At 54.5% G+C, this 27,485-nt stretch overlaps 9 protein-coding genes across 9 annotated transcripts; 6 read left to right on the top strand and 3 right to left on the bottom strand.

Annotated features, from left to right (window-relative positions):
* Positions 1–369: 369 nt before the first annotated feature.
* G647_00763 (uncharacterized protein) lies at positions 370–4,405 on the bottom strand (the record flags this gene model as incomplete). Its single annotated transcript, XM_008724166.1, has 2 exons — positions 370–4,316; positions 4,369–4,405. The coding sequence occupies 2 exons, from the start codon at positions 4,403–4,405 to the stop codon at positions 370–372; spliced, it is 3,984 nt and encodes a 1,327-aa protein (XP_008722388.1).
* A 1,057-nt stretch (positions 4,406–5,462) lies between these two features.
* On the top strand, positions 5,463–7,211 carry G647_00762 (uncharacterized protein; the record flags this gene model as incomplete). Its single annotated transcript, XM_008724165.1, has 1 exon — positions 5,463–7,211. One exon carries the CDS (start codon positions 5,463–5,465, stop codon positions 7,209–7,211), a length of 1,749 nt encoding a protein of 582 aa, XP_008722387.1.
* Positions 7,212–8,226: 1,015 nt separating this feature from the next.
* On the bottom strand, positions 8,227–8,490 carry G647_00761 (uncharacterized protein; the record flags this gene model as incomplete). Its single annotated transcript, XM_008724164.1, has 1 exon — positions 8,227–8,490. The coding sequence occupies one exon, from the start codon at positions 8,488–8,490 to the stop codon at positions 8,227–8,229; it is 264 nt and encodes an 87-aa protein (XP_008722386.1).
* A 1,617-nt stretch (positions 8,491–10,107) lies between these two features.
* G647_00760 (uncharacterized protein) lies at positions 10,108–11,379 on the top strand (the record flags this gene model as incomplete). The annotated part of the gene is made up of 2 exons (XM_008724163.1): positions 10,108–10,543; positions 10,631–11,379. The coding sequence occupies 2 exons, from the start codon at positions 10,108–10,110 to the stop codon at positions 11,377–11,379; spliced, it is 1,185 nt and encodes a 394-aa protein (XP_008722385.1).
* A 1,427-nt stretch (positions 11,380–12,806) lies between these two features.
* G647_00759 (uncharacterized protein) lies at positions 12,807–14,560 on the bottom strand (the record flags this gene model as incomplete). Its single annotated transcript, XM_008724162.1, has 4 exons — positions 12,807–13,645; positions 13,694–14,141; positions 14,190–14,401; positions 14,530–14,560. 4 exons carry the CDS (start codon positions 14,558–14,560, stop codon positions 12,807–12,809), a joined length of 1,530 nt encoding a protein of 509 aa, XP_008722384.1.
* A 1,525-nt stretch (positions 14,561–16,085) lies between these two features.
* Positions 16,086–16,487, top strand: G647_00758 (uncharacterized protein; the record flags this gene model as incomplete). The annotated part of the gene is made up of 1 exon (XM_008724161.1): positions 16,086–16,487. One exon carries the CDS (start codon positions 16,086–16,088, stop codon positions 16,485–16,487), a length of 402 nt encoding a protein of 133 aa, XP_008722383.1.
* A 1,532-nt stretch (positions 16,488–18,019) lies between these two features.
* G647_00757 (uncharacterized protein) lies at positions 18,020–18,890 on the top strand (the record flags this gene model as incomplete). Its single annotated transcript, XM_008724160.1, has 2 exons — positions 18,020–18,638; positions 18,712–18,890. 2 exons carry the CDS (start codon positions 18,020–18,022, stop codon positions 18,888–18,890), a joined length of 798 nt encoding a protein of 265 aa, XP_008722382.1.
* A 2,198-nt stretch (positions 18,891–21,088) lies between these two features.
* On the top strand, positions 21,089–24,199 carry G647_00756 (uncharacterized protein; the record flags this gene model as incomplete). The annotated part of the gene is made up of 5 exons (XM_008724159.1): positions 21,089–21,378; positions 21,430–21,527; positions 21,581–21,756; positions 21,807–22,062; positions 22,110–24,199. 5 exons carry the CDS (start codon positions 21,089–21,091, stop codon positions 24,197–24,199), a joined length of 2,910 nt encoding a protein of 969 aa, XP_008722381.1.
* A 988-nt stretch (positions 24,200–25,187) lies between these two features.
* Positions 25,188–27,377, top strand: G647_00755 (uncharacterized protein; the record flags this gene model as incomplete). The annotated part of the gene is made up of 1 exon (XM_008724158.1): positions 25,188–27,377. One exon carries the CDS (start codon positions 25,188–25,190, stop codon positions 27,375–27,377), a length of 2,190 nt encoding a protein of 729 aa, XP_008722380.1.
* Positions 27,378–27,485: the final 108 nt, after the last annotated feature.

Here is a 27,485-nt window from a genome sequence, read left to right as displayed (position 1 = left end):
CATATCATCTCCTCTATGCTCCGTGACTCATTGGTACAGATCCATCCCAACCTGGTATGTCAACAATATGCCCTGTTCTTTTGGTGACCAATACCCCTATTGCTTCCAAGTGCACGCCGGCCACCCAGAAGATGACACCATGCGCCCGTATGATACAGATGCTCGCTTGTACAAAAACGCCAGTATATCTTGGTGATGAGCCGACTTCAGTCATTGCCGCCTTCGAACAATGTTCGATTGTTGTTGAACTTGATAGACGATGTCAACGAATCAGTGACCGACCTAGACGCTCTGTCTGGCTCATTGCTTGAGTAGATCCGATGACTCTTCCTCGGAGGCATTCCAGCCTTCCTCAATGATCCTCCATCCTCAAGCTGTTACCGTACTCCTCCTGGCTTTAGGATTGAGAGATTTCTTCTTCTGCTTGGTACGTCCACCATTACTCTTGGTATCGGTGCCCTCGATGTATCTCAACAGCTCCGCAATGCTGCGGGTGTCGACGGTGGGATCACCCGTTCCGGTTCGTAGGCTTGGTTGCGCAGCGGCAGATCGCGAATGAGCATCGGGTGCTGCTGTGCTTGCATTCTGAGGCTGAAGTCTCGTACCTAAACCCATTCTCGGCAAGTGTCGAATGCCTGTGATGCGACGGTTCTGCAACATTTTGGCCTGCTTGGCAATTGAGACAGCATTTTGTGTCAACTGCTCCAGCCAACTCTCGGCTTCTTTCGTGTTCCGGTCGTTGGCTCCAAGTTCCGCCAGGAATATGCTGTACGCCTGCCGCATCTTGTTGACGGCACCGTGTGGATCTCCGTCCAAGGCCAGAGCTTGCGACAACTGGAATAGGATGGTGGCCGCGTTGACTGATTGGCGGCCGAACAGGCTCTCGCAGACTGTGAAGCAGGCCTCAAACCACTTACGAGATTCTGAATACTCCTTGATCGACTGGAGCATGACAGCTGCGTTGTTCATTGTTGTGATGGAATCGGGGTGGTTCGGTCCAAAGATGATCTTCCAGAGTTCCAGCGCGTGTCTGACGTACTTCAGGGCCTGCTTCGTGTTGCCAGTATGGTGCTCAAATAACGAGAGGTTGAGGTACGCCAATATTGTGTCGTGAGAATCGACTCCCAGTGTTCGCTCAGTCACAATCACTGCCTTTCGAGCGAGCTCCACGGCTGCCTCCTTCTCATCGGTTTGGTAGTAGATGGTGGACAGAGAGTTGTACATCTTGGCGACCTCGGGGTGAAGAATGCCGTAGATCTGTTCATGCAAAGATAGTGATTCCAAGACAAGCTCCTGGCCAAGTTGCTTCTCCCCTCGTGCTAGGGAGAGCTTACCGGCCTCTAGGGCTTCCTCGGCCAGGGCACTTCTTGGCGATGCATCCTTGACAATGGGGGCGATATTAAGGATGTCCTCCGCGGTGAAGGTCGTACTAGACTTGACAGAAAGGCCATTCGTTTGCGCCTGGTCGCCCGTCTTCTTCTTGCTCTTCTTGTTCTTGCTGCCCTCTTCCGGCACAGCCCCATTGCTTGAGTGGGTATCGCTGCTGCTCCGAGCTGGGGAAGAATCTAAGCACAATTGTACACCTTTGCTAAAAGTGTACTCTCGTGCTGCGAGTTGAAGGCCTAGTCTCAACGAGATCTCTCTGAGCATTGGCAACGGCCGGATTGACGTCCTCCAGTCGGTTTCCAAAGTGTACCGATAGCGAATTTTGATCTGCTTCTCGATTTCCACCTGCAACTTCGACGGGTTGATCTGCTCGAATGAAAAATCTCCGTCTGGGTACAGAGCACGTAGGTCCTCGTCAATCTCGGCTCGGGGGTTTGAATTCGCATCAACGCCCAGCAGGCAATTCAGCAGGTGAGAGACACAAGCACCCGCAAATATGGCGGGGAGATGCCGCAAATAACGGTTAGCAATATGCTTGAACGCTCGTGCCACCATTTCTTGCAGGACGACGACAGAGAAGGCCTCCAGGCGGTGCCCTTTTTCTCCTGCGTCATTGGCCAGTCTTCCGAGGTACCTGATGTTGATACCACGCTTGTGCATGAGCTGACACAGAGACTTGCCGTCCATCGGGAAACCAACGTCACCGTCGTGGAGTTCTTTGATCAAATCCGGGATGACCTTGCTCCTCAGGAAGTCGCATACCGCTCGGACTTCCTTCTCGTCTGCCTCGTACTCTTGCTTCTCTTCGTCGGTTTGTGGTGTCTGCCCACTAAATGCATCCGGATTCAGGGCGAAATGGAAGTTAGAAATGTCAACGCGTTCCTGGTCGAGGGCAGGAGCAGCCTTCGCAGATGCGTCCGGGTTCTCATCGGATTTCTCCTCGCTGCTTTCCTTCCCCGGGGAATCACCATTTTCATCCTCCTTTTCATCCTTCTCAGATGTGTGGATGTCAGATTTATCCTCTTCGCCGTTCTTTGCGCCTTCTATCTGACCGTTGCTCCCATTCGAGCGGCGCTTCTGAATTTCTGCTCTGACATACTCCTGCATCTTCATGCGCCAGTACGTCTCCACAAGCTCTAGGCGTAACACGGACATCCGATGTGGGTACTTGTCGTCGCCTGTGTCGTCCGCAACTTCTTCCGACCAGACCACATCAAGCGGTGTGATGCGGTAGAGATCGAGGACATATTTTCGGCCGTCGGTGCCCAACAGACCCTTTGTCTCAACGCTGCCCTCGAGATCATGTCGCTTACCTTCCTTGTCCCACACCGCATGTTTCTTGACGCGCAACGCCTTTGACAACTTTTCGAACACTGGAACAAAGGCCTCGTTCTCGGTCACGACGTCTCGGCCTTCAACACCACCATAGTCGATCTGGTGCTCCCCCGGTTCTCGCTGCTTGAAGATGCCAGGAACGATGCTTTGACCGACAATACGTTTGCCAAGGTAATCTACTACTACCGTGCCTGGAGTGAAAAGGCCGTTGATGTCCAGTTGATTTACTGCTTTGACACCGGCAACGTCCTTTCCAACCGCAACCCTTGCAGCTTCGTCTCCACCTTCGCTCGCAAAGGTCTGGACGCCGTCGGCACCGAATGAATAGAAGATGTTATTGTAGATGAAGATTTGGGCATCCCTACCTTCGGTAGGATTCAATGGCGCAACTTCGCCTCGAGCGACAAGCACAGCACCTCTGGCGGCGGCATCGTTGTAGTCGGCAAACAGCTTGGAGGTCAAACGCTCGCGGAATACTCGGTCCTGCAGGTTTTCTCTCGGCAGCTCACGGGTTGTCTGAAACTCTTCATTCCAATCTCGAAGATTCTCGGCCCCATCAGCGCCCCCAAGCAAGTATGCCTCCTGAGCTCTTGTGGGGTCTGCCTGGTGCTGATTCCCTTGTGCATAGGAAGATGAAACAATCCATGGGTTTGCAGGTATCGCATTCTGGAAGGGGAACGTTGTGAGAAGGTCTTTGCGGCCGTTCATTTTCTGAAGCTCAACAAAAGTCTCATTGAAAGATGGCGACAGTGCTGAGATCAAAGTCAGCAGGGAGTGGGCACTGTGGTTTTTCGGAGCAGGTCTAGGGAATGGGTCGAACTTGTTGCTCGAGGATTTGCTGACGTAGAAGCCCGAGACGGTGGCGGTAATGTGGTGCTGCTCGCCTTCATTCGTCGTCAGGAGCAAGTAGAGCAGGTGACCACGTTGGCGGAGATGATATGGTGGAGGATTCCACTGGGAAACGGACAGCGACTTGATGGTCTTGGGCAAGGTGTCCTGGTGGGATGGAAGTATCGCTTCAAGAGCCACACGACCGTCGACTTCATAGCCAGCCAAAGGATTACCTTCCGTCTTATCGGCAGGGGCGTGGGCAGAGCCGAACTTATCGTCGTGGAGGGAGACCCCGGCGCAGATGCCATGCAGCTGGTCGGACCGGTCTCCAGTTGCGCCGATGAGCTCCCGTATGCGGATAACATGCAGCCTTGCCTCTTTCTCGGTGTAAGGATCCTCGACAAGCACAATCTCATCATCCGGTTTGAGGTCTTTGACTTCGGAAAGTTCCACAAAATCATTGATCCTCTGTCCATTGTGCTCGAGATGGAAACAGGTGTACTGAAAGGTATCAGGTGTCTCCACGATGGACTGGCGCACATCCTGGACCTGCTCTTGACTCGTGACCGTTATCGTTTGCTTGTAGGGCTTGTGTGGCAGCTTGACGGTGACCTGGAACAGCGCCCCAGCATTGGGGTCATCCTGAGCGTGGTCATGCTCGTGATCGTGGGTATGGGGATGGTCGTGCAGGTGACCGTTGGTGCCGTTGGTACCGTTGGCAAGCGCCGATGAGGAGTCCGCCTCGCCATGGGTATTTATTACATCTGGCGGCACGTCAGCAGATTGAGAGTCAAGGTTCGCTGAGCTTCGACTGACCTGGAGTTGTCTTCACGTCACCATTTGTTTGAGCCATAACGAAACGGTCCCGAGCGGTGAATCAAGTATTGTACAAGCGGCGGCGACGTGAACCAGAGGAGGTCAAAACGAAGCTGACAAACAAAAGGAGTGAAGAAATACTATACACGAAGGAAGCCGCAATGCTGAGTCGAAGAAAGACAAGGTCCCAGCAAAGAAAACTGTGTAATGATTGCACCTCGATTGAGAATGATGGATTTTTTGATCTCCAACATTTCAAGCAAGAATCACCGCCATGCGAGCATTGTGATTCGACGGCCACCGCACGCCGGGGACATGGAAGCAGCCCCGGGGTCTTGTTCGGGACTCCTCGGGTCGACTGGACAGGCGATACTACGCCCGCTGCTGATTGGAGTCAGGAGCTCTAGGGGTCTCAGGGAAGTGCCGCGGGTACCGAAGCCTTGCAGTGCCCCTGAAGAACGCCGAAACGGCCAATTTGGGGTCACGCGACTGCCTTGGGGGCTCCCACTCGCGAGTCTTCTCCGGGGCATCAGCCCTCGATACTTAGGTACCTGGTACCTAGGTAGGTACTGTAGGTGCTTGTACTGCGTGACCATGAGATTATGTGCTGTCTACCAAGAGGGAGATATCTACCTGAGCTAGATAGAGTGCTCCCAGACTCATGTCAAGTAATTAGGCGAGACAAAGGTGAGAATCGACGAGAGCTCCGACAGTCGTCCAGATGTACTTCGAGGTGCTCTGCTCTATTTATTCGTTCCAATCAGACGGTGAGGCCGTCGATCACTCGAGCACGTGCAACACCAAAATCATCTGGCGTCCTTCACCTGAGATCAGCTCAACTCCAGCTGATGCCCCTTTCCATCCTCGGTTCTTCGACAACAACCAACACTGTCTTTCAAGCTCACGTTGTATCCTGCCAGGTCGTTCCTTGCCATTTGTTCTAGCAACTACGCGACAGCTGGGCGGTTGATCTGTGTTCCATTTTCGCGACTCTCGCTTTTATCTCCTTCAGCGCACGCCTATTCCCGTCGAGGTGGCCATGCAATTTTGGAAATCATAATTCTTGTAATCAAGCGCGGCGCATATCTTCTAACATGAGAACCGCGAAGCAAGTCGTCATCTTCAGATCTCCTGCCATTCGATTGTTCTTTCGCACGGGTGCTTTGCGGCCCCAACAGCCCAGCATCCGCGCATATGCTCAACAGTTTGGCCCTAGCACGGAGCCCACGAACAACATACCGGGGGGAGACCCAGACGACGATGAACCTAGAAAGAAATCGCGTTCGAAGCCCGAGCCCGAGCCCGAGCCCGAGCCCGGACGGGAGAGCCGTTTCGGGACGAGCGCATATAAAGCATTTGAATCAGCCTTCACGACCTTCGCGTCAATAGCCGTCCTCGGCTTGGCGGGCTATTCCTACCACATTTACTACAAATCCCTGGTCCTTCGCAAAATAGAGAAGGCTTTCGCTCCGGGAGACCCAATGCTTGAACTGGCTGCTCCACCTGGGCCTCATGTGCCGCCTCAAGACCAATCTGGTGACGACGACGAGCATTGGGTGGCGCGACCTGAGCAGGCGAAGATCAATGCCATCATCAGTGGAGAGTCTAAGGGTAGGTACTATCTGCTTGTGGGTGAGAAGGGCACTGGGAAATCGTCTATGATCCTCGAAGCCATGAAAGAGCATGACGGAGAGGGTGTTTCCATGTTCGAGGCGCACGCTGATCCCGAGATCTTCCGCATCCGCCTTGGTAGAGCCCTCAACTACGAGTTTCACGAAGACTACATCGGCTCTCTATTCTCGATACGAGGGCCACGCGACACGACAGCCCTTCTGGACATCGAGCGCGCGTTCAACAAGCTTGAGAAAGTCGCCTTGAAGAACAGGAATCGACGCAACAGAACCGGTCGCAAAGGCCCGCTCGTTGTCATCGTTAACTGCGCACATCTCATTCGAAATGACGACGACGGAAATGACCTGATCGAACTGATGCAGCAACGCGCCGAGCAATGGGCTGCTGCAAATCTCGTCACCATGATCTTCAACTCGGACGACTATTGGGTCTATGAGCGGTTCAAACGCTATGCTACGAGAATGGAAGTGATCCCGATTCTGGACCTGCCAAAGTCCCTTGCTATTCCGGCGCTCGAGAGGTATCGAGCCAAGTACTTCCCGCATGAAGAGCACAAGCCCGAGATATTCAAGCAAGTGTACGACTTGGTTGGTGGAAGATTGAATTTCCTGAGCCGCGTCGCTAAAAGCTCGGACATGCTCAGGATGTGTCATCAGATCAAGGAGTATGAAAAGACCTGGTTCTTGAACAAATGCGGTATCCTCGGCGCGGAAATGGACGACGATGTGATGGACCAGCAGAAATTCGCAAGCGCGGCCATGGTACTGGCCAGAGCGCTCGTCCAGAAAGACAAGGAGTTGGAGACGAATTATGACGAAGAACAAGGCCACATTCTACCACAGATCCCGCTGTACATCGCTCGTCAAATCATGACCCGGGCTGATTTTATTCAGAGCTACGACCACGAAAACATCTTCACGATCGACAGTAGTGCCAATGTCCGCGCAGACAGCGTGCCGATGATGAATGCGTTCAAGGAAATATGCTCCGAAGAAGGATTTGACGACTACTTGGAAGCCACGCTGGATCGAATCTCAGCCATTGAAAGCATCAACAGGACAAAGGAACTCACCTTCAAAGACTTGTGGATTGAACAGAAGGGAGAGCAGAAGGGCAAGTACACCTTCACCACGAAGGATTCTCGAGGACGAGAGACCGGCTCTATCGAGATGCGAGTTGTTCCGGACAATCCACCCGAGGAAGATGACTGAACCAGTCCAGCAGCGCAAAGACTCTCTTTCCTCCCACCGTCAAACCTCGGATTCGGCCGCTTTCTTGAACCGGGCGGCGCGTCCTGATCAACCTGCTCGGAATAATTTGGAGATTGGCATTCCTATTGGGTGCCTGCAGTGATGTGGTGAGCTGCGCTATATATGCCGAGAAATTTGCGGACCGGTGCACCGTTTTTTCTCCGTCATCGACTGGCGACATCCGGATCAATTTGGCGCCAATGGTTTTCTTATTCAAGTTGCAGTCTTTGCTCTGCCGATACGAAACGCGGTCACTGAACATGATCGCCCCGATGCATGGGTCGCATTGGCTACCCATGGCATACCAGCTTTCGCCCTTTCGTACCCGAAGGTCTTACCACGAGACAGGCCATAGGGCAGCCGCTAGTTCTAGTACATGTCTGAGGTCCCATTGGGCGAAGTCATCACGAGACGACGTATACAAAGCAGCTTGTCTCGATTGCCAGACCAACACTCCACGACTATCTTTCTCGAATCAATCCCGCTTTCGTGGGACGAGAAGTTTTGAAAGACGGTGAAATGTGGTGGTCGAACAATAAGGATACGGCTTCAAATCCTCGGCGGTGGATTTACAAGCCATGCCCGTATTGGTATACTCAGACTTGGAAAGGTTCTTGTTCATGGGCAACGGAAGGAACTGGTGAAGAAGTACGTGACTCTTTGATGAGGAGTAAAACCACAATGAGCTCGAACTGGAATCACACGTAACTGCACGGCGTCGAGCGCCGGATGTGGTCATCTGAAAAGAATGTATGCTTAGAGGAGCTATCTTAACGAGAGATGGAATGCGCTGTCGCGGGCGAACGGCTTGAAATTAATGGTATATCATGGGTAACAATCATACTGGGCCATCGGATGCCCCGTAAAGAGCGACGAGGATTGTTTGACACGAGACAAGACAATCAGGACCCTGTGCAAACGAGCAAGTCACGGACTTGCCATACGCTTTGACTGTCGAATCCAACTTACCTTGCACTCAGAGCTTCCGCTCAAGACAGAGAATGCATTGCCTCACAAGATCTTTTGGGAGCTTGCTTGAGTCATCAAGTTCGGCACCATCAAAGCTCTCGACAATCTCGAAATAATCACACCCACAACCGGGACAGAGGTTCCTATTCGCGTCAGCAGGGTCGAGCCATCGCTTGAGACCAGCACGGCCGTCGTCGTATTGATCGCGAGGATAGACTCGACCTTCGTCCTCGCCGTTCCACAGGATATCGTGCGCGAGGTGCTCGAGCATACCGCTGACCAACAATCGACAAGGTGGGCACTGCCACTCAGCTCGCGACTGGTCGAGGACATCCCCGCGGGTTTGCGAGTCACATTGACAGCACTGACGTCGCTGTTGGGCTTGGACTGCCAGGCTGCACGGGCGGCAATAGTGCAGTTCATGTTCTTGATTTTTGAGGCGGGACACGTCGCGTTGGGCGGCCATCACGCAGTACAGACAGACATTCCTGGCGCAGCAACCGGTATACTGAGCGGTAGGCCCAGAACAAGTCTTGACTTCGACCTTGTCGGAGCTGATTGCGCAGACGTCGCAGGTGGTTGAGAGTTGACTGTGACGTTCAAGTAGGTCTGCCAGGTCGTCGAGGCTAGCGACGACGTGGCTTTGTCCTTCCATTTTCGATGGGTACGGTTGGTTTCTCTGATACTGATGCAGATGGAGAAGATTGGCAGCTATGCGACCGGGGCGAGGGTCATGATATAGTGCCGCATATTTGCGACTGAAGTATTTCTAACAATGAAGCTAGAATGGAAAGCATTGAGGAAACTCGGATTACGTCTTTGGTCTTGGACAAAGCTCCTGAACAAAGCTGCTTGTGCCAGCTTTGGCGTCTCATGGTTGCTTGGAATGAGCTTCCCTCCAGTCTATGGTTTAGGTGAAAGAGCTTTGTCTTTGATGGCATCGACAATGCTCATCATCGTGTTGGGAGATCTACCCTGGAGTTGCTGGAAGATACGAGGCGAGACATGGTGCACGGGCATGACTCCCACAGCGAAGGCATCGGCGTGCGCCGTTTCTTAGAGAGGGTAGATTATGACCTTCGGTTTCGACCTCGACAATAAGTGAAAATACATTTGAAATCAAGTTGTCGCAGAACGGTGCTCACTTGAACAGTCGACGGGCTGACCGGATATACCGGCGCTCGAGGATATTTAGGGTCCTAAACTCATCATTGACGCTTGTTTGTCTGAAAGCCCCCTGAACGGTCACGTATCTATCGGCTAATCTGTTTGTCACCCTATCGATGATAGTGAAGAAGAGGAAGTCGAACTTTTCCTGCTATTTTCGCCCGGTTATGTATGCGTGGAGCGTGCATGGCTGCCTGCTTGGCAGCCAACTCTATTCTGGAAGTTAGAAAATATCATGGGGTACCGCCAATAGAATAGAGAGTTGATTAAATCGTATATAGCACTTTGGTCCGTCGTTCTCAAGTAATCTAGGTACCGAATCACCGAATGTGGTGAATGCACCTGCAACACGAGCACTTATACTCCACCGTGGCCGGAGACTATTTTCCGCTGCATTCCTGTGACGTATCGCCGTTCAGCTTGCGCTGCGTGGCCAATCACGTCACGATCGCGAGCGTCTCTGTTGTCTGCCACTCGCTCACCACCCGCTTCCAGCCACTTGACTTTCTCAATCCTCAATCCAACAACAGCACCAAGAACGCGCCAGATGTCCTCGCACACGTCGTCCTGACGCAGTTCGTCCTCTCCTTTGGCTTCACTCACCAACTGTTGCACCATCTGGAATCTCAAACTTCCCATGCTCGGCGACCTCGTCGAACTCGCGACCACCCTCGTGCACCCATCCCACGAGCCATCCATCTCCAACATCACAGGTCCCACCATGGCTCCGCGGAGTCGACACAACAAATCCTCGAGCATCGCGTCAAGCACTGGTGCAGCCGACGCCGTCAATGGCATATTAGCCGGCACCCCGGGCTCGAAACCGTCCTCTCCTGCTGGGACCACGACGCGCAGACGACGTCAATCGCGGTCGACTACATCTCCACCGGGCTCGCCCGTCGTAGCTGTGTCAAAGCCAGTCGCGCGGGGCGCACAACCTGTCGTTATCGAGGAAAGGGAATTCGAGCCGCTCAAGTTTGCGGCAAGTGTGGTGTTGAGCGCGGTGCTGGAAGCGGCCTTACAAACCGCGGCTGCAACGGTCGGAGTAGGAGATCTAGCTGCAGTCTCTAGGAGGCCGGGCACATGGGCTGAGGTGCTCGGGCTGTTGGGTTGGAAAGTGGTCAAGTTGGGAATATACTGGGTCAGCAACTTCGATGGTATGTCCCGCGCGGGTTGTAGCTCGGAGCCCTTGGCCGCGACACTTTTCATCTTCTTTGCTCAAAAGCTAACAGTATGATTTACAGCCTACGACGTCGCGTCCCTCTCCCTTCTCCTCCACACACCTCAGGCGATCCTCCTCGGCCTGTTCTACCAAATTTCCCCCATTACGTTGGCTTCCATAGCCGTCTCCGCCATCGTCGCCAACTCCCTCCCTTACTACTTTGTGCGACCTCTCTCCCTGTCTCATATACCAAGCTACGCGCCCAAATCCAGCCTTCGGAACCGTCCCATTCTTACAGATCCGTACACAACCCTGGCAACATCTCTACTCGCGACCGCAATCTTTGCCGTTCTCCTAGAAGCGTCCTTTGCAACGTACCTCCCCACATGGCTGATCCTGCATTTCGTGGGACTCAGAACGCTTGAACCTGCACACTTGGGTCCTGCGGGCCTTCCTACCCTCCTACTTGCGCTCCTCCCCGCGGGGTACGCCATGATGGAGTTCCTCTTCGCGCCGTCCACGGCCGCCACCAGCTCGACCGTCGTCATTTCGCCAGAATCGGGGCCCATGCTGGCATTCAATCCGTCCACCGCCACGTTCTGGGACCATATCCACTATAACTCGTGGGGTTGGTACTCTGCACGGCAGAAGGAACTCATCCGTCGGACGGTGGTGCTCGCAGGATTGCTCCTCAGTGAGACGGTGCTGACGACGTGGGGAACCGTCGAGGGCGTCGAACTTCAAGGAGCACTCGGCTATGCCGGCGTCTGGGTGATTGGCGCAATTGTCACTGGCGCGGTGTTGGATTGGGTCGGCGGCCCAAGCGATTGATTTCGCTACGGACTGTCGCGGCGTGTGCGGTGAAAGATGATAACTCTGGCATTCACAATGGAAATGCTGGACAAAGTGGGAACGAGGATCGCTAAGCGAACCGAGGTGGGCGAATCGAATGGATGGATCAACAGACGCGTGCATGGGATGTGTAAATACAACCTCGATTTACGTTCGGATTGGTGGACGGTCTTCCAGTAGAGGTTCTCTTCACTATACCCTGGATATCAGCGGAAGGCAGGCGAGAAGGGCAGGCCCAAATTTGGGAGAGGAATCGCTGATTAATTATCGCCCGGAATCCTGCGGTTTAAGAATGGACAGAGAGCAAAGAAAAGCCACATAGCAGTAAGCAGCGAGGAGCAAGTCCCCCAAGCAAGATCATACAGTGTAACGCCAGATCCGACGCAGGGCTCGTGAGACATGTACGGTGCCTGGAATCAAATTCAGTCGAGGCCAACACCCAACTGCTGTAGCTACTGTAGTTTCCGTACCTGTACCTGGTCGCTACCCACTTTATTGTCCTCGTAAGCGACCGGGGTCAAAACATTGACTCGAAATGACGGCACAGCCTCGCGTGTAAACTGCCCAGGCAGGTTGTCCACTCGAATAGGAGGCATATGAGCTCATGCGCAACTACTGACTACATACTGTAACAAGACCGGGACTTTGTTGTTATTGGCGTGCTCATAAAGGGTAGGAAGAGAAAGGGAACAACACTCCCCAAAGAGAGGAAAGGAGTGGCTCTGATAGGAAAGACAGGTGTCCGCAAGGATACGGCAATTAAGAAATATAGAGTAACGTACGGAATGCCATGCCAGTCCGTGGATCCTATCCTGCGGCTTCAATCATCGATCTACTAGGTAGGTACATAACAATACGCGAAACGCACGGGGTTTTGTCAATAACGTAGAAAAATGAGGATGAGAAGAAGTACAGGACCGGACCGGACAGGACAGGACTTGGACTCAACAAGTCACTCAGTCAACCGGTTAGTCCAGTCCAGTTCTCGGGCTTCCCGACATCGAAGAGGCACCCCATGAAACGGCAGACGGCAGCAAGATCCGCACACCCTTCTTTCTCTCACATCCGGCTTGTGCCTCACGGTTTCAGACGGGCCGGGGGATTTTTTGAGCCCTCAGGCGATTGAATGGTCATATCGTCAAATTTTCATGCCATGCGCGCGCACGCTGCCCCCTTCCCAAAATGCTCCTTTGATTGTGGCCTGACCTTGAAATCCAGACATCCAGACATCCAGACATATGCAATTCCCGAACCCCCCTGCCCTTTGCATTTGCATGCTCTGCAACGAAAAGGGCGGACAATGACCTGTGAATGAAACCCCTTTCCAAAAGCACCCGTAAGGCTTGCCACAGCGGGACACCAAGGTCGAAACTGGCGTTTTCAGGGCGCTCCCTCGACGATCCAGTTCAACTAGACGACGCCTCGGTATTTCGCCTCTCGCGAGTCTTGCTTCGTCCTCCCTTGATGCTCTTGACTCGGCTGAGAAAGCCGCCACCACCGCCAGCCTTGCCTTCTTCTGGTGGAGGGCCGACACTTTCAGCCGTCATTTTCCGTTCCAAAGTCAGTGCACTACGTTTCGGACTGGATGGCGCCCGAGTCCGTGGAGGATTCTTGAGTTGCTCCTCTGCAAATGCGATCTGTGCACCTTTCTTCTCGTACTCTTTGTCATAATCCTTGAAAAATGGGTTCACGCCGTTCTGCTCGGACCGGCCTGTCCCAAGCGGGCTGGTCGGACTCACAGCAGGGAAGGGCTCGGGGGATGTCATGCGTCCCGTGTCATTCACCCGCGGTCGCACAGATTTGATCCTCTGGGCCAAGCTCTTCTTCCGTGATAGACCAGCTGCCATGGCCTGATCGGCGGCTTCTTGCTCGCTCTCTCGACGCTGGATCGCAGCTCGACTGGCCGGTGTGCCCTCCAAGAAAGTGCTCGTTCCTAGACCGGCTGACTCGTGACCGTGGACGGGTTCGGTTCGAGCTGTCGGATTGAAGCTAGCACTCCTCTCGGGGAGTGGTCGGCGCATATAGTCCGCATCGGCATCCTGTACCGCCGCATGATTATAATCGCGATTTGCTTCTATGCCTGTGCCGTGGTACTGGTCAAGGTTAAGTTTAGAATTGTTTGGCCCGGAGCCCCCGAGCTGCATATTCAGCGAGTCTTTAGGAAATGCCTGCATCGGGGCTTGCCTGGCGCCTCTGCGATTCCGATGAGGGTTGCAGGCGTCAAAGGGACCGTCGTGGTGGAATACTGCACGAGTCAGCGCGATCTCACCCCATAACAGACATGACAACTCACGGCCAGTACCATAGATGCTTGTGACATCCAGTTTATCGATAATATCCAACCTCGCGTTTGGCTTCTTGGACTTCATTGAGCCTTTTCCGTCACGACCTTCACGGCCTTCACGGCCTTCACGTGCTCTCCGCTCTCGTCTTCGCTTTTCCGCGTCAGGATCCACATCCTTTGGCTTCTCGCGAACAGACGACTCGCTATTTCGTCGTGGCGGCGCACGTCTTTCGTGCGCGCGACTGGCGTCCGGAGGATCTGCAAAGATGTCAAGTTCATTTGGCGGACCTCGAGGTTTCCCCTGCTGTCGCCGGCGTTCTTCATCCGAATTGCTAGGCCTATGACGGAGAGGAGGGCCACGTGGTGGGTATGTTCGTGGAGGAGGCATGTTCTCTCGCCTTACACTGCCATTAACAGGAGGCTGTGAGGGCTTTGAGTCTTTCAAATCGAGACTGGCCTGCCCAATATCAGTGACAGCGCTTGATTCAGAGAGCACAGAGCTTACGAATATATCGGCACTCTTAGCCTCCATGCTGGATGGGCTGGTTGCGCTGGCACTGGCACTGGCCGTTGTAGGTGTAGTTTTGGTGGCCGAGTCTGGAGACGTGATCTCGTTGGCATCGAGAAAAGGATTCGTCGAGATTGGTTTGACGGTGTTGTTCTCTGATACAAGGTTCCGGAAGGGATTCTTGGACGCAAGCGGAGATGGGCCGCGTTCTGTCGCACAAATGTCAGTAAACAGCCGCGCAATAGGTACCAGATGTGGGTGCCGGGTGAGCGACAGCAAATTTCCACAAAGAGCATGTCAAAAGACGAACTGGAGGATGGAGCTTGTCTCAACATACCGGCCAGAGGCGCTGGCGCTGCCTGTGCCATTGTCCTCCTTGTTCTTCTCTGCTTTGCGTTTGATGGTCGGTCACTGGAGCGTCGAACTCAGTTGCGTCTGGCTCAGTCGTAAAGACTCAGCACTGCTTGTTCTGGAAGATGATGATCCACGTAATATAGGTGACGAGAGTTGGCCACTCTTCCCAGAGGTGGTGAGGTTGCGGTCAGGGGAGAGAAGCGTAGGGTTGTGGATGCAGACAGTGGCTATGGCGCTGATAGCCAACGGGCGCTGTGAGTCCTAACGCTGCTGGTGAAGACGATATTGGTGTAGGAAATGCTGGCTGTGGTCACTACGCACGTCTAGGAGAGGGAAGCACCAGAAGGGGGATAAAAGGTCGTCGGAAAGCGTGTGTTTGTGAGGAAGAACTACTCAGCAGGGAACACGGAAGGGTGCAAGAACAAGAGGAGGGGCGTCGTTGGTGCCCGAGGCCGTTTCGGGGCCCTTCAGGCTTCAGGTCGGGATGGGCCCTGCACGCGCTGCTGGTTAAAGGCTCCGCTACCCACTGCGCCAAAAGTTGGGGTGCCGTGGGTGCTCACGCCACACCACGCTACCATTTGGCGAGCTCAAGAATGGAATGTGAGACGTTGGAATCATATTGCGAACAACAACTGACGTGCACAACAAGCCATCATTCAAGGTCTCTGACCTGCTCGCCATTCACTCTGCCAGGCTTCCCGTAGTCCGGCTGTCGATCTTCAGGTCCCTTGTTTGCAAACAGCTGCTGCGCCAGCCCAGGGTGTTTCTACTGGTCACCTGCCCAGTCTCTCAGACCGGTCCAAATTTCACAAAGCACTGCCTCGTTCGGGGCTCGACCTGATCATCTCCTTGCCCACTCGGAGCCTCGTTGCGCAGCTGTCGGTGTCCTCTGAAACACGCTCAGCTCAACGCTAGCCAATCTCGTTCACATCTTCGACCACCCTCTGCCTTCGTGGGAATTTATGTCAGCTAACGATCAACGACGGAGGATATGATAGGTGTCTTCACGACACACGGTCTGGCGCTGACCGTTCCATCGTCCTGAGGGCGGCTCAAGCTTAGATTTACGGAGTACTTGGACTGGCTTTCGGCCCAAACTCCAAGTTCCCCTGGAAACTGCTTGGTCAAGAGCACGGATCGCCCGTTTCTGCCGTCCTCGGCATACCTGCTCAAACTCAAATCGCCGACGCGTCCAATCCTGGCAATAGTGACGTGGGGGCGTTTTCCGAGGGTTCGAGCAGCAAAATGAATGTGAACTGGTGTCAATAATGAGATGTGGGTCAATTAAGCTGGCAGTGCTGACAGACGTGCTCGAACACCAAGGAGTGCTGCTTGTCTCAGTCCGATTTGATCCACTGTTGAAATTGAATGCATGACATACTGCGTAGTCCAGTATCCAAACTGAAACGACCTCCTTATCGATCAAACCGCGCCTCCGTACACCTTGCGCGATCCTATTACCATATCCTTCGTTCACGGTCTTCGAAATATCGAGCATCCGGGACTCTTGACGGCTTCCAACGCCTACATTATTGTAATATGGACGCGACAAAAGCGCCACCGGTCCTGTCTCACCGCTTCACCTTGGAACTCGAATTTGTCCTCTCACTCTCGAATCCGCAGTATCTTCAATATCTCGCCCTGTTTCATCCACATCTGCTGAACAAACCAGCGACTACTCGCGAGGTGGCCGAAGCAGACGATTCAGACGCCGACCGTTTTGCAAGATATCTCAAGTACCTCTACAGCTACTGGCGGACCCCTCAATACGCTCAGTATCTCACACATCCAGGCTCAACATTACGGAATCTCGAATTGCTCCAGCAAGAACAATTTCGAAGGGACCTCATCAAGCCCGATGTTATTGCGAGACTGTTCGAGAACAATGAGGTAACGTCGACTTCACTAGATGGAACTGATGAACGTGAGGCATCCAGGTAGTTGGTGTCTACCGGAGATGCTGAAATCGGAGCACCGAGGGTTTCGAAATCAAGCCCGACAGAATCCTGGTTCCTAATCAGCCGGCGTCGAATCATCCTGGGCCCTATGAACTGAAGGATCTCGGAGGCGGCGGCAGTCCTGGCTCTAATGCATGTGACGGTCTTGTTCTACTTGGATATATCTTGCACCGCAAATTGAGCACGCAAGACAGCCAAGAGAGCACTGGGCAAGGATCACCAGTAGACTGCACACACAGGACCCGGTATGCCGGGTATGGTGGTTTCTCTGTCGACCCAGGTTAGCCGACGGTGCGACCTTTACACCCAAGACCGACTGCCAGAACGGGTAATTCAAATCCAGGGGAACGCCATATTGATTTATCGTCGGGCTCAAGGCTCTCTCCTCAAACAGGGTAATGGTCATGGTGGCGAGCAAGAATACAAGTGAGACTGTGTTGTGAGACGGGAAACATATGAGATGCGCTCCCTTCATCGAAAACATGAAGAGTTACGGCGGCGAGCTTGCGCAGCGCATTGCTACTTTTCCAGCTGCTCTGTCGCCGGCCACAAAGGATGCCGTGAATGGGAGCGGAACCTTGCAGGAGGCACTCAACGGGGACCTTGAGGGGATCGTGGCACCTGCAAGCGCGTGAGCACAAACGGCAGTAACAACTCTCTTGCGGCTGGCTAGCGACCAGCACATGGGCCATGGTAGGATGGACTCAATGACGACCCGCTTAAATCATGAGAGCGAGGGCACCTTTACCATACAAGCCAATTTCCAATGACGAGCGACTGTGACTTTGAATCTGTACTCGGCCTATTGAGCTGTTCATAGCAATGTCCTTCATCGAGTGGTCATGCGACATGAGGATTTACTATGTAAGGCACCCGACTTGACCATGCAGGTACCAATACGCATTCTGAATACGTACCCCACGGTCCTCGTATCCCTCTTGTTTAGTACAAGGCGTACTGGGCGTTCTTAGACAAGCCATAGGAAGCGCACCAGCCCATACGAGGCATGGCATCACTAGTATGCCCGGATCGCGACGCAGCCGAGGTGGGTTGTTCAGGTTGTTCTGCCACCAAAGTCCGGGGTAAGTTTCTCTCCCCTCGCAGTACGTACATGTATCTACTACCAACCTACACACCCACGGTTTGTCCTTCGCACTAATATCACAATCCGCAGCTGACGAAACTAGGTGTACTCTTTTCCCTCCTGCTTTCGATACCTTTCAGCGATATCGGGTGCTGGCGTGCTGCTATATTTCAAAGCCATTCACAGCGTACCCTCCCTCCTGCACCTAAGTCTGAGAGCACTGCCCAAGTCCACCAGAAACTCAAGACGTGCAAGAACCGGTCGCTGGAGGCTATATTCTTTCTGGGTCGGATCGTTTCTGGACAACAAGTGTTGGCACTGTAGCAGGGCATAAGAGCTGCGGAAGTATCAAAGGTGGCCACAGCACACAACTTGCGGCTGTCCTGACGAAGCCGTTGGGCACAACCGCTACCCACAGCTCTCAAAACAAGATGGTTGCCACGAGACACCACCCGCAACCGTTCCCGGACCCTGCAACGCCGAAGGCGACAGCACGATCCGAGGCGACGCCTTCAGCTTCTTCCCCGCAGTCTGACGACTCGGCCACTATTTCTTCGACATCTCGAAAGCGCAGGGCGAAGCGAACGACCAATTCGAAGACGCCAACGCCTTCGATCCACCTTTACTCGCACAAGGTGCCGCCTCTATTGGTGATCTGGCTCTACGTTTCCCTACCGCTAGTGATTTGGGATACGGGATACATCGCGCTCCGCCCGCATTCGATGCCTGGCGGGAAGTTCCACTCTCCGATCTGGAAGCTATATGCCCTGTATGGTACGGTCGATTATGTATACGGGTGGCCGGCGTGGAATGGCCACGTCGGTTTCACAGCTGCCCAGGCATCGTTAAATGCTGTCGAAACAGCAATGTACATCTACTACTTCATTGCCATATACAGGAATGCGTCTGGGAATCTACTCGCGACGCGAAGTATACAGGGTTTCTTCCTGGGCGAGGACGAAAACTCTGTCAGAGGCCCGGGAGTTGCCAAGGCAGTCCTCTACTTGTTTTCCGCGGCAGTGATGACGTTCAGCAAGACCGTGTTATATTGTGAGTTGTGACATTTTACTTTTATGAGGCGAGGGTATTTTTAATCAAGCGTTGCTAACAAATTGCTCCTCAGGGCTCAATGAGTACTTCTCCGGCTTTGCCAACATTGGCCACAACTCCGCGTACAACCTTGTCTTCCTCTGGATCATCCCCAACGGCCTCTGGCTTGTTTTCCCCGCGTACATCATGTATTTGCTTGGGGCAGAGATCTTGGAGGCGATGGATGGGTCTTCCTTCGCGAAAGAAGATTAGGGCTTTCGGAAGCGAGAGAGGTAGCATCGCGTGAAACCATGCGGTTGATTTCCACGTTACAACATCGAGATCAGGCACTGGGGCTGTTCGATTGCCGAATGTAATGCCACGCAAAATACCGGAAACGGTAGGAAGACGCCCCTGCGGACACTTCAACCTCAACCACTGTGTAGACTGTGATGTACAGAGTAGCGGTTTGGTGGGTCATGGACCCCGGAGTACTCCTACTCGTACAAGTGGCAAGGCCAGAGAAACCCAGAATGCCAAGCGACGCGGAATGCCGGGTCACACCTACTCTGCTCGATGGCCTGCGTTCTCCGCCGCGTTATGCACGCCGATTGATGGCTTTCAGTATGCTTAGGTTACAGTCAAGAGTATCGATGCGTGGTGAGAAGTCATGGACCGTGTTTTCGGGCAGACATCCGCAGGGGTAAGGTGTGCCAGCGTTCTTTCAACAAGATCAGCAGAGCGGAAGCTCGTGCTAGCCCAAGACGCTCATGGTGATGAGGGTCGTGATCAATGCTCGGGGAAAGCTGGAGGAGTGCAAGTCCTGCCGTGGTGTGCTCTGGAGTAAGGTTACAATTGGCGGACAATGCTCTGGATGATGGAGACGGCATAGTGGCATATATGGGCCGCTGTCCTGCTTGAGCACATGAAATGATTGGGACGAGGAAGAGATGTCCAGACAAACCCATGCGTATCACCGGACGGGTCATTGCAGGGCTCCAGTACCGGCAACCGCTGGACGAATGGGTTAAATATCGGCGCCTGTGCGGATCAGTATACAGGCGTAGTGTCTGTCTAGTCCATATCCTGCAATCGAACCGGCCCAAGGAGGCTCAATGCAGCACTGAGGAATAATCGATTGCGGGGAAAGCAAGGATGAGAAGACCCTGTAAAAAGCTTCGCTGAGCGATGTACTCGGACGAATTACCCTGAATGTGTGGCGGAAGACCAAGCAACCGCTACTGCTTGTCAGATTGTGGGCTTCGTGAGCATATGATCAATTCGATTTTTCCCGTCCCGAGACCAAGGTTTGTGGCACAGTTGCAGTGCGATTGCACTGCTTCTACTCGTACACAGTACCGTGTAAGCTTCGGATAAAGCATGGGGGATTCCACGGGGCGCCGGTCGCTGGGCCCATTCTGAGCTGGTGAAGTGCCACTTCGACGTCATTGCTCGCGCTGGGACCTCCTTTGTGTCTTCGATGAGGCTCCAGTGAGCCGTGAGTGAGGAAGCGCACTCTTGCTCTCCGCGATCACATCGACCTTGCGTCCTGCCTCCGTGGATAAGATACTACTATAGCACTTCCAGAAGACCAGATGGCGATCTGAACACGAGGGTGTATTGCATAGTTTGCGGGGTACCGCATGCCGGGAGGCGATGGGCAGGTGATGGCTGGGGTGACATGGAATGTAACTTCGTTTCTTTCCACATGCCATTTCAGGCACCACTTTCTGCACAGGTCGGTGAATACTCGTCCCTTATGGATCGCATCGCGCATCACAAGGCCGGCCGAAGCTACCCACCCACTCACGCACGCACGCACCAGCTCATCGTCAGCCGAGCTCCATGCTCGACGGTTCGCTCCTTCCCGATTCATGAGCTTCCAGCTCGCCAGCTACAGCAACATCCAGCGAGAATATTGGTCTCCCCGCAAGAGAAAAACTTCGATGACCTCTACATCCTTGGTGACATCCGCAAAGCACCACAGCGTAGCCCGCAATATTCAAATATCTCTCGATTTCTCCTTCACGTCCGCTCATTCCTTCTCTCTTCTTTCTTCCACCCGCAATCGCCGTCATCCCCTTGCGGTGTGCTGCTAGCCCCCGTCCATTTGTTGGGTATCTCCATCTCATCCACCTCAGCTAGGGAGACTGAGCACCTTTGCCAATTTATTGAAGTCGAGCCTCGCCCACACCAAGCCTCGAATCCCTCATCCCTCACTGGCTGACGTCAACTCGAGCCCCGAGATTCAGCCTAATAGGCGTCGCAGAGATGTGGCTTCCCGAAGCGGCTGTGGCGGCATTGGCAGTCTTGCCTTATCTGCCCCGGACTCACGCGAGTGTAAGTCTTTCACCTTTCCGCCCCGATCCTGTCCCCTGGCCCTAGATAAAATAAGCGCGGTACCGACAATATGGATTCCATTTCCATATCAGACGTCTCGTCCCTACGAATCCCTTTCCAAAGATGCAAAGATGCTTGGACTTGCCCCTGCGTTGCTTTTGGGCGTCAATGCCACTGTACAGGTGTCCGAATACTCACAAGCTGTGCTGAAGCCTGTCGAATCGATCGATGCCATCTACAAACGACAAGCCGCGCAACCATTCAATAATGACTACACCGGTCCATATTACGAATCCCCGCCAAAATACCCATCGCCATGGGGTTCAGGTGCCGGCGACTGGGCTACTGCCTACGAAAAGGCCCGTTCCTTCGTTAGCGGGCTGACCTTGATGGAAAAAGTCAACCTCACAACCGGCACTGGGTCAGTGACAGCAGCCTTGTGATTGGAAACTCTTGCTGATTTGCATCAAAGTTGGGAATCTGATAAATGTGTCGGCAACACGGGCGCTATTCCTCGGATCGGATTCCCGTCCCTGTGTATGCAGGACGGTCCCCTTGGTATCCGTTTCGGTAAGGGTCCTAGCCTCAGCATTGGACGTGCGCAGTCGCTGACAGGAAGCAAGCCGACTATGTCACCGCTTTCCCCGCAGGAATTAATGTGGCAGCCACATGGAGTCGTGAACTTGCGAGAGCTCGGGGTGAAGCTATGGGGGCTGAGAACAGAGACAAGGGTGTCGATACCCTGTTGGGCCCTGTATGTGGTCCACTGGGTCGTCACCCGGAAGGTGGTCGAAACTGGGTAGGTCCTTCTGCTCCATGTCTAGGCATGGCTATACTGACAACCAATAGGAAGGGTTCAGCCCCGATCCGTATCTCACCGGAGCTTTGATCGCACCCACGATCCAAGGCATCCAGAGCCAGGGTGTTATGGCATGCACCAAGCATTTCATCGCAAACGAGCAGGAGCACTTCCGCCAAGTCGGGGAGTCGATCGGCTATGGTTACAACATCACTGCCACTCTTAGCTCCAACATCGACGATAAGACCATGCATGAGCTCTACCTCTGGCCTTTCGCTGATGCTGTTCGAGCTGGCACCGCTTCCGGTGAGTGCAGTCTCAGTATCGGGTTGCGTATACTGATAGCAGCATAGTCATGTGCTCTTATCAACAGGTGAACAACTCTTATGGTTGTGCGAACTCTTACACCATGAACCACCTCCTCAAGGGCGAACTCGGCTTTCAGGGCTACATCATGTCCGACTGGCAGGCACAGCACTCTGGTGTTGGCACTTCACTGGCCGGACTGGACATGAGCATGCCGGGTGACACACTTTTCAATACTGGCTACAGCTACTGGGGCACGAACCTGACCATCGCTGTTCTCAATGGCACCATTCCAGAGTGGCGCATCGACGATATGGCGACGAGGATCATGGCAGGCTACTACTATGTCGGGCGTGATGCCGTCTATACCCCAACCAACTTCTACGCCTGGGGTCAGGATACCTATGGACACGCTTCAGCCGCTGACCCGAACTCCCCTTTGATCATTGTCAATGAACATCTCAATGTCCAGGACGAGCATCGAAATATTGTTCGCGCAGTCGGCCAGGCATCGAACGTCCTCCTGAAGAACACCAACGGTGCTCTCCCACTCAAAGGGACCGAGAGGCAGGTCGGGCTCTTTGGCTACGATGCTTGCAGCAATCCTTGGGGCGCCAATGGATGTCCCAATCGTCAATGTAACAACGGTACTCTCGCGATGGGCTATGGTAGCGGGACCGCGGAGTTCCCGTATCTAGTCACGCCAGAACAAGCGATACAACACTACATCTTGACGCAAACCAACGGCGAGACGCAAACTATCTGCGACAACTATGCCGACAGTCAAATCAGAAGTCTTGCGACGCAAGCCGATGTTGCTATCGTCTTCGCAAACGCCCAGTCTGGAGAAGGATTCATTACCATCGATGGCAATACTGGCGATCGTAACAACTTGTCCCTGTGGGAAGGAGCAGATCGACTGATCAACAATGTTACCAAGTACAACAACAACACTATCGTCGTCATGCATACTGTGGGTGCCGTCAACGTGTCTGCTTGGTATGACAACGAAAACGTCACCGCGATCGTCTGGGCTGGACTTCCTGGCCAGGAGAGCGGTAACGCTCTTGTCGATGTCCTGTACGGTCTTGTCAACCCTGGCGGTAAACTACCATTCACAATTGCCCGCAACCGGGAAGATTACGGGACCGATGTCCTGTACGAGCCAAACAACGGGCAATTTGACGCTCCACAGGAATACTTTGCCGAGGGCGTCTTCCTCGATTATCGACACTTTGACCAGGAAGGTATCGAACCAATCTACGAGTTCGGCTTTGGTCTCAGTTATACGACATTTGAATATTCCAACTTGGTCATCACTCCGGGGAACCCAGCACCATATGTGCCGACCAGTGGCTTGACGGCACCTGCGCCGAGCTACGGTACTGCACCGACAGACTTGTCTGAATATGTCTTCCCGAATGACAGCATCCCATACCGATACTACGAGTTCATCTATCCGTATCTCAACAGTACTAATCTCGAGGCTTCCGCCGCCGATCCCGACTATGGCCTGCCAACCGAGCAGTATGTTCCCGCGGGCGCACAAGATGGCTCTCCGCAGCCAATTCCAGCGGCGGGGGGCGCCCCTGGTGGCAATCCTTTGCTGTATGAGATTGTGGCAACGGTGACGGCAACAATCACCAATACTGGCGATGTTGAGGGTGATGAAGTTGCCCAACTTTACGTCTATCTCGGTGAAGGAGAGCCGCCCAAGGTCCTCCGTGGATTCGACCGCATCACCATTGCCCCTGGCCAATCCGCGACATTCACCGCCGAGCTCACCCGCCGTGATGTCTCCGTTTGGGACACTATTTCACAAGACTGGGTCCAGGTCGAGAATCCAACCATCTACGTCGGTGCGTCCAGCAGAAACCTCCCTCTCTCTGGCACTCTGTCAAGTGGTGGATCTTCACCGCCCGCGCCCGCCGGACCCTCAGGCGGCCATGGCACCTGGTCTTCGGCCCCTCCATCGTCGGCCGCAGGCTCTGCCACATATTCCTATGGTGGACACCCAACGGGTGCACCTGTCTCTCAAATCTCTGACGGACAACCACAATGGGGAGCTCCAACAGGACATCCTGCTGTGAGCCAGCTTAGCGACGGTCAGCCGCAGGCTTGGCCCACATCCGCATGATCGGGCAGCGAAGTTGGCACCCACCACTCGCGAAGCCTGCCTTTAATCATAATGAGGGAACAAACGGGAGATAGTCGAGAAGCATAGTGTCGATGCGTATTTGAGCACGCACATTTTGGAAAAGTGTTTAGATAGCTGCAACTCCAGGCGGCTACAATTACTGACCAGAGTCGGCGTCTCCGCTTCCTCTGTGGAAGTGTCGAGAGGCATCTTGATTGCACATAAACGAGGCGAATGAATGATGATTACAGTGCACAAGACCACAGCAGCAACCTGACATTTACATCGAATGGACTTGTCCCGTCTTGTGGACTATGAAGCCACCGGGCTCGTCGTTGTGCTCGGTCGACGAACCATCACAGCCACCACAGCCAAGCAGGTTGCGGTCTGCACCGAAGGCTGTGGAAACTATTGTACATACTCCAGATATACAAGGTAATCGCGAGAAGTGTACACAGCAGTATTGCTGTAAGATTAAGTTTGCGATAAGGTTCTCGCCTTCCACGATCCACCAGATCGAATCAGATTGAGATCTGATCTCGGCAGGGAAGTGGGCGTGAGAGTGGTGGCGTCATTCACCGTCCTTCCTCCACTCCCAGCCAAGTTACTACGAGTAGTCTTAGGTGACGACGAGTTCTATATACACGATTCACGCGCTCTCGATACCCGCCCAGCGTGTGGCGCAGAATTCCAGCGCTCAATGATTGAATGCGACTTGTACTGTGCTGTGAAGTACTCTGCCACCCTACCACTAGCTACTGACTGTTACCTGCTTGAGCACCGCCTCAGAAGACCAGACCAGACAGAGTGTTAGGAAAACAGTTTTCGTCACGGGAAATCGGACGCCCTTTACCTGTGTTCGTATCCCCTGCACGAATGTGAACAGTCCTGCAGACACTTACCGAGTACATTCCCTGAGAGGACGCTTGCCCGAAGACAATATCCGCGACCGCGACCTTCAATACGGTACGACACGACAGGAATCAACATGGCGCCCCGGTCTTCGAAACAGGGGGGCCACTCTGGCCCTCGAGTCCTGTACTGGTTCCGCACGGACCTGCGCGTGCACGACTCCCCGGCCCTGACGCACGCCTTGTCCCTCGCGCCCTCGGCCTTGATCCCCCTCTGGACATGGGATCCTCACTACGTCTACCGCCAGCGCGGGGGCGCCAACCGCTGGGCGTTCCTGACCGAGTGTATGCGCGATTTGTCGCAGCGGCTGACGAACCTAAACGCCCGGCAGAAGCTATTTGTCGTGCGAGCGGCCCCGCGAACAGTCATGCGTCATTTGCTCGAGCGGTGGCGCATCGACGTCCTCGTGTTTGAGCAGGACACGGACCCCTACGCCGCCATGCGAGACGACGAGATCACCAGGGTGGCGGAGCGGTGTGGCGCGCAGGTTGTTTCGGTGCCGGGACGGACGCTGTTCGACTCGCGCGAGGTCGTCAGAATGAATGGGGGGAGGCCGACGATGAGTATGGCGCAGCTTTTGAAGGCGGCGGAGAAGATCAACGGTGGTGTTCCCGCAAGACCGCTCGACGGGCCGACTTTGTTGCCGGACCCGCTGGACGCAGAGGCCATGGATTTGACGGCCTTGGAGGACGAACTGGACCTTCTGACGAGGATGGACCGGATCCACGATCGTTCTCAGGTCCGGGCGAGCTGGCCTGGCGCTGAGGGACTGGATGACTATAATGCCGTGCAGAGGACGCTTGGGGACGGGGCACAAGAGACCCAGTATTCATGTGGTTTGATGGGTCCGGGCCGCGACTTTGGCGTCCCGACGCTGCAGGAGATGGGGATCGATCCCGCGAGCGTGACGACGCCGCATCGGGGTGGCGAGACGGCCGCTCTGGAGCTTCTGGCCCAACACGTCGCCGACGAAGAATACGTCGCCACATTCGAGAAGCCCGCGACGGCGCCGACGGCGTTTGCACCTCCCGCCACGACGGTGCTCAGCCCGCACATGCACTTTGGCAGTCTCTCGTGTCGCAAGTTCTGGTGGGACGTGCAGGCCGTGATCGAGAGGCGGCAGAAGGCGCACCAGCCCGTCAGTCACCAGCCCGTCAATCTTCCCGGCCAGCTGCTCTTTCGGGATATGTACTTCGCGGCACACTGTCAGGTCGGCGTGTCCTTCGGGCAGCAGATCGGCAACCCGGTCGCGCGGTTCATCCCCTGGCACTTGCAGTCACGCTATCGACGTGGTGCCGGGGGGCCGGACGGCGAACTCGTCCCCACGACGGACGGCACGTACACCGTCGACGACGCCAAGGCGGAGGAATACTTCCAGCGGTGGAAACACGGCTGCACGGGCTTCCCCTGGATCGACGCCCTCATGCGCCAGCTCAAGCAGGAAGGCTGGATCCACCATCTCGGCCGCCACGCCGTGGCGTGCTTCCTGACCCGAGGAGGCTGCTACGTCTCGTGGGAGCGCGGGGCCGAAGTGTTTGAAGAGTGGCTCGTCGACCACGAGGTCGCGTGCAATGCGGGCAACTGGATGTGGCTTTCATGTACGGCGTTTTTCAGCCAGTTTTATCGCTGTTACAGCCCCGTGGCGTTCCCCAAGAAGTGGGATCCCGAGGGGAATTTTGTGAGGAAGTACGTCCCGGAGCTTCGGCGGTTCGACAAGAAGTACATCTATGAGCCGCATAAGGCGCCGATGGCGGATCAGAAGGCCTGGGGGTGTGTGGTGAAGGGTAAAGGTGGTCATGGTAATCATGGAGTGGATGATGTGGAGCATAGCGGCCACGGCCACGGCTACGCAATCTATCCGAAACCCATGTTCGACTTCAACGAGCGCAGGCAGTTCTGTATCGATCAGATGAAAAAGGCCTATGCGGTGGGATTGTACGGCGACGACGAGAGGGTCGTCAGTGGTGAGTGGAAGAAGTTGTTCGATCGAGATGATGACGGTGGAGTGGCCTGGCGGGAAGAGGCCAATGGTGATATAGCGAGAGGCGAGAAGCGGGCCAGAGAAGACGGCGGCGCGGCTGATCATGGAGATGACGATGGAGATGAAGACGCCATGGGCGAGAAGGTCCACGTCGGTGGTGGTGGTGATGAGACTCTCGATCGCCGCGCGGCGAAGAGAAAGGCCGTGAAGGGACGGCCTGCCACGACGGGCAAGCAGCAGCGCACTTTGGATTCGATGGTTTCCAGGCTGAGAGTGAGGAGGTGATGCTGTCGTTCAGGAAATTCGACTGGACCATCTGGATGTCGGTGCGAGGTTTGATTGTCGTTACCGTCAAATGTGCTTTCCCGATGTCGCAAAGTGGGAGAGACGGTC

This window comes from Cladophialophora carrionii, assembly GCF_000365165.1.
Source record: "Cladophialophora carrionii CBS 160.54 unplaced genomic scaffold supercont1.1, whole genome shotgun sequence".
Classification (NCBI taxonomy): domain Eukaryota; kingdom Fungi; phylum Ascomycota; class Eurotiomycetes; order Chaetothyriales; family Herpotrichiellaceae; genus Cladophialophora; species Cladophialophora carrionii.
The sequence above is the reverse complement of the archived record's forward strand: the minus strand, read 5'-3'. Positions and strand labels throughout refer to the sequence as shown.